Source organism: Lissotriton helveticus, chromosome 7 (genome assembly GCF_964261635.1).
Source record: "Lissotriton helveticus chromosome 7, aLisHel1.1, whole genome shotgun sequence".
Lineage (NCBI taxonomy): Eukaryota > Metazoa > Chordata > Amphibia > Caudata > Salamandridae > Lissotriton > Lissotriton helveticus.
The window spans coordinates 1,928,021,806-1,928,035,055 of NC_136068.1; the positions used below are offsets into that span (position 1 = coordinate 1,928,021,806).

At 38.4% G+C, this 13,250-nt stretch overlaps 1 protein-coding gene across 5 annotated transcripts in view; it reads right to left on the minus strand.

Moving 5' to 3' along the window:
• Positions 1 to 835: 835 nt before the first annotated feature.
• LOC144770906 (uncharacterized) overlaps positions 836 to 13,250 on the minus strand; it is a 330,820-nt gene continuing 318,405 nt past the window's right edge. For all 5 annotated transcript variants that reach the window (XM_078655698.1, XM_078655702.1, XM_078655697.1 and 2 more), the window contains one exon: positions 836 to 5,466. In XM_078655698.1, coding sequence (XP_078511824.1) covers positions 2,360 to 5,466 — 3,107 coding nt within the window. In that variant the 3' untranslated portion in view covers positions 836 to 2,359. The remainder of the gene's footprint in view (positions 5,467 to 13,250) is intronic.

The window sequence follows — 13,250 nt, forward strand, 5'->3', positions numbered from 1 at the left end:
CAAATCAGTCTGACCCTGTGCCTCATGGGAACAGTCCAGCCCGAACTGCCAAGCCATGCCTTCCCTGGACCGGAAACAAGCATCATGGGACCGGTTTCGGATTCATAATCCTCATCAGCCAGGCTATCCTGAATCCAGTGGTAGAGTGAGCAAGGGACCCACTGCTGGGCATACCCTGCCAACTAAGGGCGAACAAAGCGATACCAAAGGGGATGATGGACGGATTCAAGATAGCCTGGCTAATGAGGGTTATGAACCCGAAACCGGTCCCAGGATGCTTGTTTCTGGTCCAGGGAAGACCTGGCTTGGCAGTTCGGGCTGGACTGTTCCCATGAGGCACAGGGTCAGACTGATTTGCATATGGCCATGTCTGAACTGGGGTGGTGGAGTGAGCTAAAGAAGGGTGATGGATTAAACCCAGATCAGTTGACTGGGGGTGAGTGTTTGATTTGCTCAAACGCTCCGTCCATCATCCCCTTTTGTATCGCTTTGTTCCCCCTAAGTTGGCAGGGTATGCTCAGACGTGAGTCCCTTGCTCACTTTGCCACCGGATTCAAGATAGCCTGGCTGATGAGGGTTATGAACCTGAAACCGGTCCCAGGATGCTTGTTTCTGGCCCAGTCAAAACATGGCTTGGCAGTTCGGGCTGGACTGTTCCCATGAGGCACAGGGTCAGACTGATTGCATATGGACATGTCTGAACTGGGGTGGCGGAGTGAGCTAAAGAATGGTGATGGATTAAACCCAGATCAGTTGACAGGGGGGTGAGTGTTTGATTTGCTCAAACGCTCCGTCCATCATGCCCTTTTGTATCGCTGTTGTTAACATACACATCTTTGTCTTCTGTCAGGGAAAATGTGTTGTTATATATTGGGACTTTTTTCTCTGTGAATGTTCAGCTCATTTTGTAAACTATGCCAAGGAGAAAATGGTAAGTATTAAAAAGCATTTCCCATACTTGGGAGGGGAGGGTGGGGTTATGTTTCACCTCACACCTCTTCTCTACTTTTTTGTGTTCATTCATATTAAATGGTCAATAAAAATGTTGCAACAAGATGATAATGTCTTGCACCACTAATCTTTTAAATTAATGCTCAGTGCTCTCCCAAGTACCATGCTTTTGGCAAAAGAGAAACCCACCTAATATTTCAATTTAGATGTTTTTATTAAAATATATATGCAGATATTTTTCAATATTTACTACATAGATTCATGAGATTTCCACTGAGCCCTGTCTCACTCTGCCCAACTGAAACATTTATCAATGTACTACCTCTAAATCTGTAAGTGCTATTTACCATTTTTCATCAGGCATGCAGTACACAGTTCGGAGGGCTGCAATTGGTCCTGGGCAGAACATTCTGTCACTCTTCGGTTTCAATTCCTGTTGCAAACATTAAACATAAATTAAGACCACCATTGAACTGTCGTAAAGTTCTTTCCTTTTCTCTTCTCTGTCAAGGTTACTGTCTGCAAGTTGAGTTTTTGCACCTTAAAAGACTTTCAGAGTCTTGATCTATCAAGGGAGTATACGCAAAATAGACAATATGCTATCATGCTGTGTTTCATTAAACACACTTATACCACATGGGAGACATCAAGGCACTGAATGGAAAAAGTGAGACCACACAGGGACCACTGGACCCTAGGCAGCCAATAAATTATCCTTCAAAATAGATTTCAATAAAATCTCTCAGCTGGCAGACAGTAGCATTGAGAAGAACCTATGACCAATGACAAAAATGTAGAACTTTGTCCAAAAACATCTTGGTCTATCATCAGATGCGTCTGTATTCCTTGAGAGTTCCTTATGCAGCCATCACAGGTGATATGATGACATTCCTAAATATACTTGTGTCTAGTCAGGAATAGATGGAAGTGGATGTAAAATAAGAAAATAAATTAACATTTTCCAACTGATTAAGGCCTTGGTCACATTGGGTATAATCATGTGGTTTGTGTTGTCAAGCTGGTTTACGTTTCTGCTTTCTTTCTATGAAAGGAATGGACTGCACCTTCAAGGCTGTTCAGTCTATAATACTTTGCACTGCACATTACACAACACATGGTCCTTTAAAACTAAACTTTGTCTGTTTCAATTTTCAGATATTTGTATGAATTATTTGATGACTGATGCCATCCATATGAATTTGGTAATTATGTATTCAGTATACAACGCCATTGTGCATTTTGTGGTCTCTAATGAGACATCCAGTATGAGTTGCCTAATGAATGATATTTTCCTCTCAAGCTTTTTCTGCATGGAGTACAATTTGGCCATTCCCAGTGAGCAAAGCATCTCCTAGTAAGGTATATTTTTTCCTATGGTAAGTTGGAAGTTCCTTCACTATCAGTCATTTCAGTCAATAATAATAGTTGAATCCTGTTCCGCATGTATTTTGCAATGTCTAATTAAATATTCTTTTAAACTGAAGCTTTTCTCACATTTAGTACATTGAAAAGGTCGCTCTCCTGTGTGTGTTCGACGATGTCTGAGGAGATATATTTTTAAACTGAAGCTTTTCTCACAATCAGCACATTGAAAAAGTCTCTTTCCCGTATGGGTTCTCTGATGTGTAGTCAGATTTCCCTTCTGGTTAAAGTTTTTACCACATTGACCACACTGATAAGGTCTTTCTCCTGTATGTGTTCTTTGATGAATAATAAGATCTACTTTTCGCATGAAGTTCTTTACACAATCCGTACACTGGTAAGGTCTTTCCCCCGTATGTCTTATTAGATGGTTTTTAAGATCCACTTTTTGAGCAAAGGTTTTTTTACATTCACTACACTCATACGGCTTTACTTCCATATGGGTTCTCTGGTGTCGAATTAGATATTCCTTCAAACTGAAGCTTTTATCACATTCAAAACAATGATAAGGCCGCTCTCCTGTATGTATTCGCCAATGTCTAATGAGAGATGTTTTCAAATTGAAGCTTTTCTCACACTGGAAACACTGAAAGATACCTTTTCCAGCATGAGCTCTTTGATGGGTAATTAAATTACCCTTCCGAGTGAAGCTTTTTCCACATTCTCCACACTGATAAGGTCTTTCTCCTGTGTGCTTTCTTTGATGAATTATAAGGTCTACTTTCCGAATGAAACTTTTTTCACATTCATTACACTGATATGGTTTTATTCCCAAGTGAGTTTTCTGATGGATAATGAGATTACCTTTCCAAGTGAAGCTTTTTATACACTGAGTACATTGATAGGGTCTCTCTCCACTATGTGTCCTTTGATGTGCAATAAGATATGCCTTCATACTGAAGCTTTTCTCACATTCTGTACATTTGTAAGGTTTCTCTCCTGTATGCGTTTTCTGATGTCTAATGAGGTATTCTTTCAAAGTGAAGCTTTTTTCACATTCAGTACAGTGAAAAGGTCGCTCTCCTGTATGTGTTCGCCAATGTTTAATAAAAGATACCTTCAAACGAAAGCTTTTCTCACATTCAGTGCACTGAAAAAGCCTATTTCCAACATGGGTTCTCTGATGGGTAATAAGATTTCCCTTCTGAGTGAAGCTTTTTCCACATTCAGAACACTGATAAGGTCTTTCTCCAGTGTGCTTCCGATGATGAATTAGAAGATCTACCTTTCGAATGAAGCTTTTCTCACAATTCGTACACTGATATGGTTTTAGACCCATATGCGTTTTCTCATGGATAATGAGATTGCCCTTCCAAGTAAAGCTTTTTCTACACTGAGTGCACTGGTATGGCCTCTCTCCACTATGTGTTCTTTGATGTGAAATAAGATATCCCTTCACACTGAAGCTTTTCTCACATTCAGTACATTGATATGGTTTCCCACCCATATGTGTTTTCCGATGTCTAATGAGATACTCCTTCAAAGTGAAGCTTTTTTCGCATTCATTACATTGAAAAGGTCGCTCCCCTGTGTGTGTTCGACTATGTCTAATAAGATATATTTTCAGACTGAAGCTTTTCTCACACTGCAGACATTGAAAAGGTCTCTTTCCAGTATGGATTCTTTGATGGGTAATAAGATTTGCCTTCTGCATAAAGCTTTTTCCACATTCATTACACTGGTACGGTCTCTCACCACTGTGTGCTCTTTGATGTTTTTTAAGATCCACCTTTTGACTGAAACGTTTATCACATTCATCACATTGATATGGTTTCACCCCCAGATGTGTTCTCTGGTGTCTAACAAGATATTCCTTTAAACTAAATCTTTTATCACATTCAGTGCAATGGAAAGGTCGCTCTCCTGTATGTGTCCGCAAATGTCCAATGAGAGACGATTTTAAACTAAAGCTTTTTTTGCATTCAGTGCACTCGAAAAGTCTATTTCCAGTATGTGTTCTCTGATGGGTAATCAGGTTTCCTTTCTGAGTGAAACTTTTCCCACATTGATTACACTGAAAAGGTCTTTCTCCTGTATGTTTCCTTTGATGAATGATAAGATCTACATTTCTAGTAAAGGTTTTTTCACATTCATTACACTGGTATGGTTTCAAACCCATATGAGTTCTTTGATGCCTAATGAGATATTCCTTTAAACTGAAGCTTTTGTCACATTCAGTACACTGAAATAATCTCTTTCGGGTATGAGTTCTTCGGTGGGTAATGAGATTTCCTTTTTGAAAAAAACTTTTTTTACATTCAATGCAATGATAAGGTCTTTCTCCTGTATGAGTTCTTTGATGACTTATAAGACCTCCTTTTTGAATGAAGTTCTTACCACACTCCTCACAATGAAATGGTTTCACTCCTAAATGTGTTTTCTTATGTCTAATGAGATATTCCTTCAAACTGAAGCTTTTTTCACAATCAGTACATTGAAACGGTCGCTCTCCTGTATGGGTTCTCCAATGTCTTATCAGATATGTCTTCAGACTGAAACTTTTTTCACATTTAGTGCACTGAAAAAGTCTCTTTCCTGTATGAGTTCTTTGGTGAGTAATAAGATTTCCCTTTTGAACAAAGCTCTTTCCACACTGACTGCAATGATATGGTCTTTCTCCTGTGTGCGTTCTTTGATGATTTACAAGGTCAATCTTTCGAATGAATTTTTTTTCGCAATCAGTACATTGAAAAGGTTTAACTTTCATGTGGGTTTTCTGGTGTCGAATAAGATATTCCTTCAAACTGAAGCTTTTTTTACAATCAGTACAATGAAATGGACGCTGTCTCTGGCTTAACGTCACCAAGTTGGGCACATTTTTACATCCAAGGTTACTTTCACTTTCCTTACAGCTATCTGGAGATTCTACTTTCATAATTCTTTGATGTAATTCAGAACGTGTTGCATTCTTCATGTCCTTTTCACAATGTGTAGTTTTCTCTTTTTTTATTTCTGGCAGCGACACTGTTTTACAATCTATTTCATGATCCGCTATTGGCTTCAGATCTGATTGTCTTGAAGATGATGTGCATGTTGGGGTTTTGAAACACTTTAAAACATCTTCACAATTTTTATGATTCGCTGTTCCATGACCTGTGAGATTAAAGATAATTTGTTCACTTGCTTTCAAAATATACAATCTTACAAGGAAACAATTAATATTTCAGGGCTACTGCATGGTGCTACAAAAAAACACCTTTTAGTTTTGTGAGTAAATTTGTGAAACGGAGAATTGGTTGCTCAAAAGAAATTCAGGGCTTGTTAGGGAGGAGGAGGAGGAGCTAAGATCATGGCCAATAATTAAATGTTACAAAGTTATAAAGTATTTGGAACTGTCTAGTTCTAATTGCTTATAGCAAGAGCAATTGTTTTTTTGTTGAAATTGTACAGAATTTTAAGTCCATACTCTTTCTATGCAATGTTCACTGTGTGTGGTAAAAGTGGGTATGCACATTATCAGTAGGCAATGCGTAGTACACTTCCTTTTATGGGATATAAGCAGCTATATATAATATAATACTAATCTGAAAACATTAGCATTGTTGTACAAACACACATGTATATATATGTAGCTATTTAAACTTCCTACTCTTTTGTTTCGTTTCCACTTACTGTCAAATCTGCACAGCTTTTGCATTGGCTGCCCTGTTTAACAGCACGGAGTGCAACTCAAAAGATACCCAGTGATACGCTTTTCCACTTCTAAATATAAATACGAAGAGGATAAACATTTTATATCTGTTTATTTGTGAAAAAATCTGTAAAAATTTAAAACTGAGAGCATTATCCTTGTGTGCTTATTAAACCTCTCTTCAGAGCAGCAAAATAGCACACCACAAATCAGTGAGTCAAATACCTTTTTTATTGCTAAGTTAGCATGTTATTCAATTGAAACAAGTGCTTGCTTTGACACCTCTGTACAATTAGAAAAACTGAAGTTACCTATAGACACTTATTTTTGATTTCTTGATAATGCACATTGAAAATAATCAACAACTAGATTTTGTAGAGTATGCTCTGAGAACAAATAGTGGTATGAACTATAATATATATTTCAACATTTAATTTTTTTTAGAATTATGAATGTTTTTACTGATCAATTAACAGGCCAGAGAGAATCTTATCGCTTCCTGCAGTTGTATGTTTTAAACAGTGATAACCGTTTGAGTGGACTTCCACGTGATATAATAGAACTACCAAGCACATTTTGCAAAGTGATTAACCCACTCAAAATGTGAGATAGTGATAGTATATGTAACAAGGTATAACATTCTTCAACATTTATGTTTAAATATTGAAAGATACGGATAAAGAAAAAATGCTCTATCAAGTATAAAATCGGTAAAGAAAAGCAAGATTTTAGTTTTGAGACAAATCTTTATGGTGATTTGAAAGTTCACAAACAAAATGTCTTTACAAACATCACAAGTTCTAGTACTTTAAAACATATGCTTTTAACTATGTTAGTCAAACTATTGTAGGTTTTCGCAACATTCTTGGAAACAGAGCTCATTCACTTATTGATTTTTCCTTTAATATTTGTATAGGAATAGTTAGTTGTAATCCTAGTTTATCAAGGGAATTGTTAAAATTAATAAATACCAAAATATCTCCAATTATATATGAAACGTGAGGAACGCATATTTCAAAGAGAAGCTTGTCAAAATGCATATCTAAAAATGCATTCAGTTCTTTACATATCCCCAATTACAATTAAAATCAGAACTAAATCATAAATCATGTAATTATCCCTTTACAAAAACTGTATTTACAGGATACGAAGTCAGACAGACAACAGCCTCACTAAAGAGGAATTTGACAGTATCTCTGTAAGTTATCAGGCTGCTTCAGATTCCCAAAACACAGTACAATGCCATTCAGCCTTGGTGTATTTTGACAGGCATGTTTGAGAAAGGATATTAAACAGTATTTCGTTATGCAATTTCATGGCACGAAAATGGAGAATCACAACTAGTTAATGAATTTAATGAAGTTACAAATGATGGACAATCTAAAATATTGTACAAGAGTTTAGTATAACAGAAGGAGTCTACATAAAATAGCCTGGGTTGAGTGTGACTGAGGAAGGCACATTCCAGGGCAATTTATGGGATCTCGAGATCATCTAATGACACAGGAGAGATATAATGAGTGGGTTATCTATAATACTGCACAGTGAGAGCCCAGTGATTCCTCAGTTCCCAATTTGTTATTCTGTGAATTTAAAATGGTTTTTATCTACCCAGATAAAAGTTTCTATTTCAGTCCTTGTGCTTCATCACTGCAAAATGAGACATTGCCAGAGAATGAGGCAATCAACACTCCTTGATAAAACTGAAATAGCAAATGGGAATCACATGTGCATGGAGCTTGAGGGAGTATCTGTGAAGGCAAAGAATACCATCGGAAATTTAGGAAAGTTAGAGGCTGAAGGATCTCATGATGTGGCTGATCTCCACCTTAAGCCGGATGGTCATAAAGATTCCTCATTGATACGGAACCAGGAGGAAAGGGGGACCCATGGGAAACCGTAGACCAACATCCTAAAACACTCTTAGGTGAATGTTGTTTTATGCTTACTCACTAAAGTTTCTGAGGATCAATGTTTTGTCTTTTGGTTTTGATTATAAAAATCTGAGTAAATACATGTTAAAAACATTTTAAAAAAGAATTTCAATGAAATGAGGCTACCTGAAACTGCACTGCATTCTGGGAATCATGCACTGCCCAACCAATTTCTTAATTATTTTCCTTTTTAAACGGAGCACTAAAATAGTTTTTTTAATAAAAGCACATGGTTTAGCTCCTTTTTAAATTCTAGTGTCATCTTTTTGTACTATTTGTTGTGGCAACTTGGCCAGTCTGTGCCTTCATGCAAGGATCTAAGATTAAAGTAATTGAGTGTTGACTGTCCATTTGTAGCCTTCTGAGAGTGATGTCTGCACTACCTTTTACCACACTAGAGGAGAAACACCAAGAAGAGTGGTGTGGAGTATAATGAATAGTCAGATTGTCTAGATTTTCTACTTGACACCTTTCAGGTTCATGTGTGAATGATTAGATGTTAAGTTGCCTGTCCGTGCCCGAAATATCACGACTCCCATGTAAGGTAGACCAGAAAGATAAAAGGAAACAATTACTTAATCCTAGTTCTCTATAATGTTTCTGAACATTCCTAAAGCACAAAAGCCATGCTTTATCTTTTTAAAAGTAGAACTTTTTTTGTACCTGTTAGGACAATGAGTAACACAGCTCTTGGCAAAAACCTAGTGACAAATACATATTCGAGCATCCTATAGTAGTCTTAGAAAACTGTAAACTGAATTATTTCAAAACAGGTTTGTTTTATTACATTTGACTGCCATAGTATTATGCACGCAAAGGTAAATCTCTGGGCCTCTGTGAACTACAGGGAGAAAATGAGCTGCAAGGTGGGAGTAGGAGCCTTTTGTCTACTGCCATATTTCACGTTTCTAAAAGTAATATATTATCATAAAGGTCTGGGCTGACAGGAATTGATGCATAACTTGTTCTAGGAAGATTCAGGCTTCGCGTTCTCTTATTATTTAATAGCCGATGGGGAAACTATTTGAAGTGGAAGGTGTAGTGCGGAAGCAATTCCTTGGTCTCTCAACAGAGAAATCACTTCCACTGCATGATATAATAATTTATTTTTCTTGCCTATCCAACCCTTGCTCACTTTTGAATGACTAACCCAGGTAACACTGCAAAGCGCCCAGCATGCCCATTTCATTACTGGCCTCTTTCAGTAGTGTGCATTCTGAATGCCCATGCCACCTTTGACATATCTGCTGTAATAATAGACATGTGGCACTATCATACAAGTATCCCACATTCAGAAACGGCATCACTGACACAAGCATATTTCATATTGAAGGTATCCAATTCATTTCTCGTTCACTAAACATGGATCCATTCCTGGGATTTCCTATTTTGTAAACCACGTTTATCAAGTGAATTATTCCGTTGCAGTCACATAAAGTGAACCTAGTCTGCAGCTTTGTTCCCAGTTTGGAGGTACTAATGGTTGTGACACCATTTGCACACCATAGCAGGTCAGTTTTTGCCCCTCAGTAGTTCTTCTGTGATGAACTACGCATGAAAACAGTCTTTTTGCCTCTCCTTGAGTACTCTTCTGTTGGCACAATTTCCTAGAGTTAGGACCTAGTGTGAAAAGGGTGTGCAAAAGTCATCCGTTAAAGCTATTTCCACTCATCCCATAACACACACAAAGTGAAAAGATGGGTGCAGAAATCATCTCTACACAATTTTCCACATTTGGACTTTTGGCATGGCATGAGCGAGCTGGGCCTAGGCACCCATCTTTAGAGGAGCAAACAGAACTATTTGCATAAAGGTCCAACAACGCAACGCCCCTTACCTTGACTCAAGCGTTTCTGTTTAAAGTACTTTCAACCGTTCCTAACCTGCTGCAATTGATGTATTTTTAACACCCATTCAGGCCCCGACCTTGTCTTCCCAGTTACCCCTCACCCTCTGCCACCACTGACCTGTGATTAGGACGTGCTGCTGCATTTTTCTTCAGCAAGAGCGGCATATTTCTTCCCGCCAAGGGAGCGATTGGAGCAAGGGCCGCCTCTGTGTGCACTTCTCAAATGAGACCCTTAGTTAGTTTCAGATCTAAATAAGCCCCATATCAGAAACATGACTGGATAGTGAGGGACACTGTAAATATGTGATCCTGCTTCTGCGCTGGTTTTTACGTCATTAATATACAGCATTTGCTATATAAATTAGCATCTGCTGCAATATAATTTGTAGTTTTTAACAAATGTTCTGTCTTTCTAGTTTCATTAGATCTAAATAAAATGCTTCAAAAGTGGTGCACGTAGTGGTAGATTCTTTGCGTCTGTCACATGGTTGTGCACTTTTCAGTTATTGCTTGCTGTTTTACGGAGTTAAGCAAGTACTTAAACGGTAAAATCTTTGCTCATATCATACTAATGTGTGTTAAAATACGAAAAAATTTATTGCTACCGAAAGTGCCACTATCACCCGCACTGTTTGATCAAAATGTTAGCATTTCTGGCCAGTTGCCATGTTAAGACAAACCCTGTTGGTTTGCCATAGTGCTGGCCTTAATGACAACAGTGACCGACGGGCATGATTTCTAATGAAGATTTGGTAATCTGATTTCAAATGTGTTATTGGATGAAAGCAGCTGCTGAAGTACTGCGATGAGGAAGAAATATGTGGGTGAATTTGCCAGCATTATACCTTGATGGAATATCAGTGAACTGGTCAAAAGGACAAGGTGGTAGATTGTGTTGCCTTCACATTTTAAGAAAATGAAAGCCTTACAACTGGTAAGGACTGGTTCCTGGGCACTCTAGGATGCACAATGGTGCGTAATGCAAGAAATCCACACTATTTCAAATAAATGTCTGTGGTCAAGGTTTTTTTTGAAAGATTTACTTCAAAAGTTTACTTCAAAATTTTGTCCATGGTAACGATATAGTTCAACTGGTCAATTTATCTTCCATATTGCATCATATGGTGACAATATAATTCAAAACATTGAGTCCGATGGTTGTTATAATCATTTTAACTTCATGAATTCAATAATCCCCGATGCATTTCGTGCAAAGGATGCACTTCTTCAGGGGGAATCTAGATAATAAAGATAATAAAGAGACAAGGATGTAGGACGCTATAGACACAGGAGACTATGACATATATATAATATATATAATCACTGTGGGGGGTACGGTTTGCTAACAGATGATAATACTGCATCTAGAAACAGAACTTAGGGCAAGGTAAAAGAAGCTAGGATGCATAATGAGTGAACTAGGAGAAATGATCCGTGCTCGTTATTTACAAGTGCAAAGTGGCGAGATAGCTCAAATGAAAAAAATAACTCAACAGGAAAGCCAAAGGTTGTATGACTACGAACTAAGATATGCATGAGCATGTGATAATGATTCAAAATGAGGCTCGTGATGTGAAGTGAGGGACTAAAAAATAATGTGCGGTAAAAAAGTGCAACAACATCGAGTGCTGGGAGGTGTAAGAAGCGTGAATTATAATACATGCAATGTAACTCCATCTAGAGGAGAACAAACTGGAAAACGGAAGAGAAACAACGGTGCGTAGGGTCCACTTACCGATGATAGATGTGAGGAGTACGTGAATGTGATTTCAAAGGTATACTCCGGTTCGCGGTAAACGAAACCCGGAAGACGCCGCGCATGCGCGTTGGATCCAGACTTGTAGTGAAGAAGGTGTGATGGGAATGGAAAGCGGACTGAGAATGAGATAGGGTGATGTGGAGGAGCGTGAAGGAACGTAAGAACCGAGGAACATACAAGGAATAAATGTAAATAAAGAGAAATTCTGCAAGTGTAAAATAAGAACCTAGGGTCAGTACTGAAAAATAAAAACGACGATAAAAACCAAAGTTATAAAAAGGGGGGTGAAAAGAGAAAAGAAGAATAGGGGACAAGTGAAATGAGGAATAACACGTAGAATAGTGGACAGGTGACAATGACAAGTACGAGGAGTGGGGCAAAAATAAGGGCAAGGGTTGGATGTGGAAACTGGAAAAAGGAAGGTTAGAAAGAAAAGCTTATGAGCATGGAAATGCAAAAGTACGGCGAATACTCAAGTGATAGAGGTACTTAAGTAATAAAGGTACCTAAGTAATAAAGAGAGATTAAACAGAGGCCAACCATGTACACAGTACGTAGCTATGAGGTGACTGAAGGGTCAGTTATAGATGACAACTATATTCCAATCTGTCATTCAGTCCTTTAGGATGTGTGGCCTGAAGGCGGTATATCCAGTAAAGTTCACGCCGAAGCAGGTTTTTGCTGTTGTCTGTGTGGGTGTGTTTATCCACTACTTCTAGAATTAAGAAACAAATTTGGCTGGGATTATGGCTGTGTTGGATGAAATGGGCCGCTACACAGGACTTCAGATTTTTAGTGCGTATGTTGCTGCGATGTTCGGTCAATCTTGTTTTAATTTTGCGCTCGGTTTTGCCCACATATGGGAGGCCGCAAGGGCATCTTAACATGTATACAACGTTCATAGAATCACAGGTGGCATTGACTCGAAGGGGTATCGGAGTACCTTGAGAGGTGATGAGATTGACGGTTCCCTGGGATGATGCTATGACAGTGGCTGCAATTATGACATGGTATTGTGCCTTTGAAGGTTGTATTTTCCGTTGGTGGAGGTTGCTTCAATAACGTTGCAATATTTTTAGAGCGTTGGTAAGCGAAAGTGGGTGGTTTTTCAAAAATGTTGTGGAAGTCTGTTTCAAGTTGTAGCAAGGGCCAGTGCTTGCGTATTGACTGTTTGATTTTGGAGGATTGAGTAGAAAATTTAGATACGAAAACAACACGTGTGACCGTGTCAGAAGGCTTTGCTCTGGGTTGTGATAATTCTTGTCTCAGTTTGGTAGACACTCTTTCCTCAGCAGTTTGAATGAGTTCTCTGGGGTAACATCGTTGCTTGAATTTAGTCATGATGGTAGCACTATTCTGTGCGTATAATTCTGGTGTAGATGCTATCCTTTTGGCACGAAGCAGTTGTGAGTATGGAAGATGACGTTTTAAACTGGATTGGTGAAAGCCGTGGTAATGTAGATAATTGTTGCGGTCGGTGGTTTTTGTGTATATGGAGGTTACAAATTGGTTGTCCTGTAGTGAGATCTGTACATCCAAAAAAGATATGGTGATAGTACTACTGTTGTATGTGAATTGGATGCGATCGTTCACGTCGTTGAGAAGGTGAATGGCTTTTGTCAACTGTGATTCATTGCCTTTCCACACTAGGAAGATGTCGTCAATATATCGGTGGTAAGTTAACAGGAATGGTTTCCAATCTGG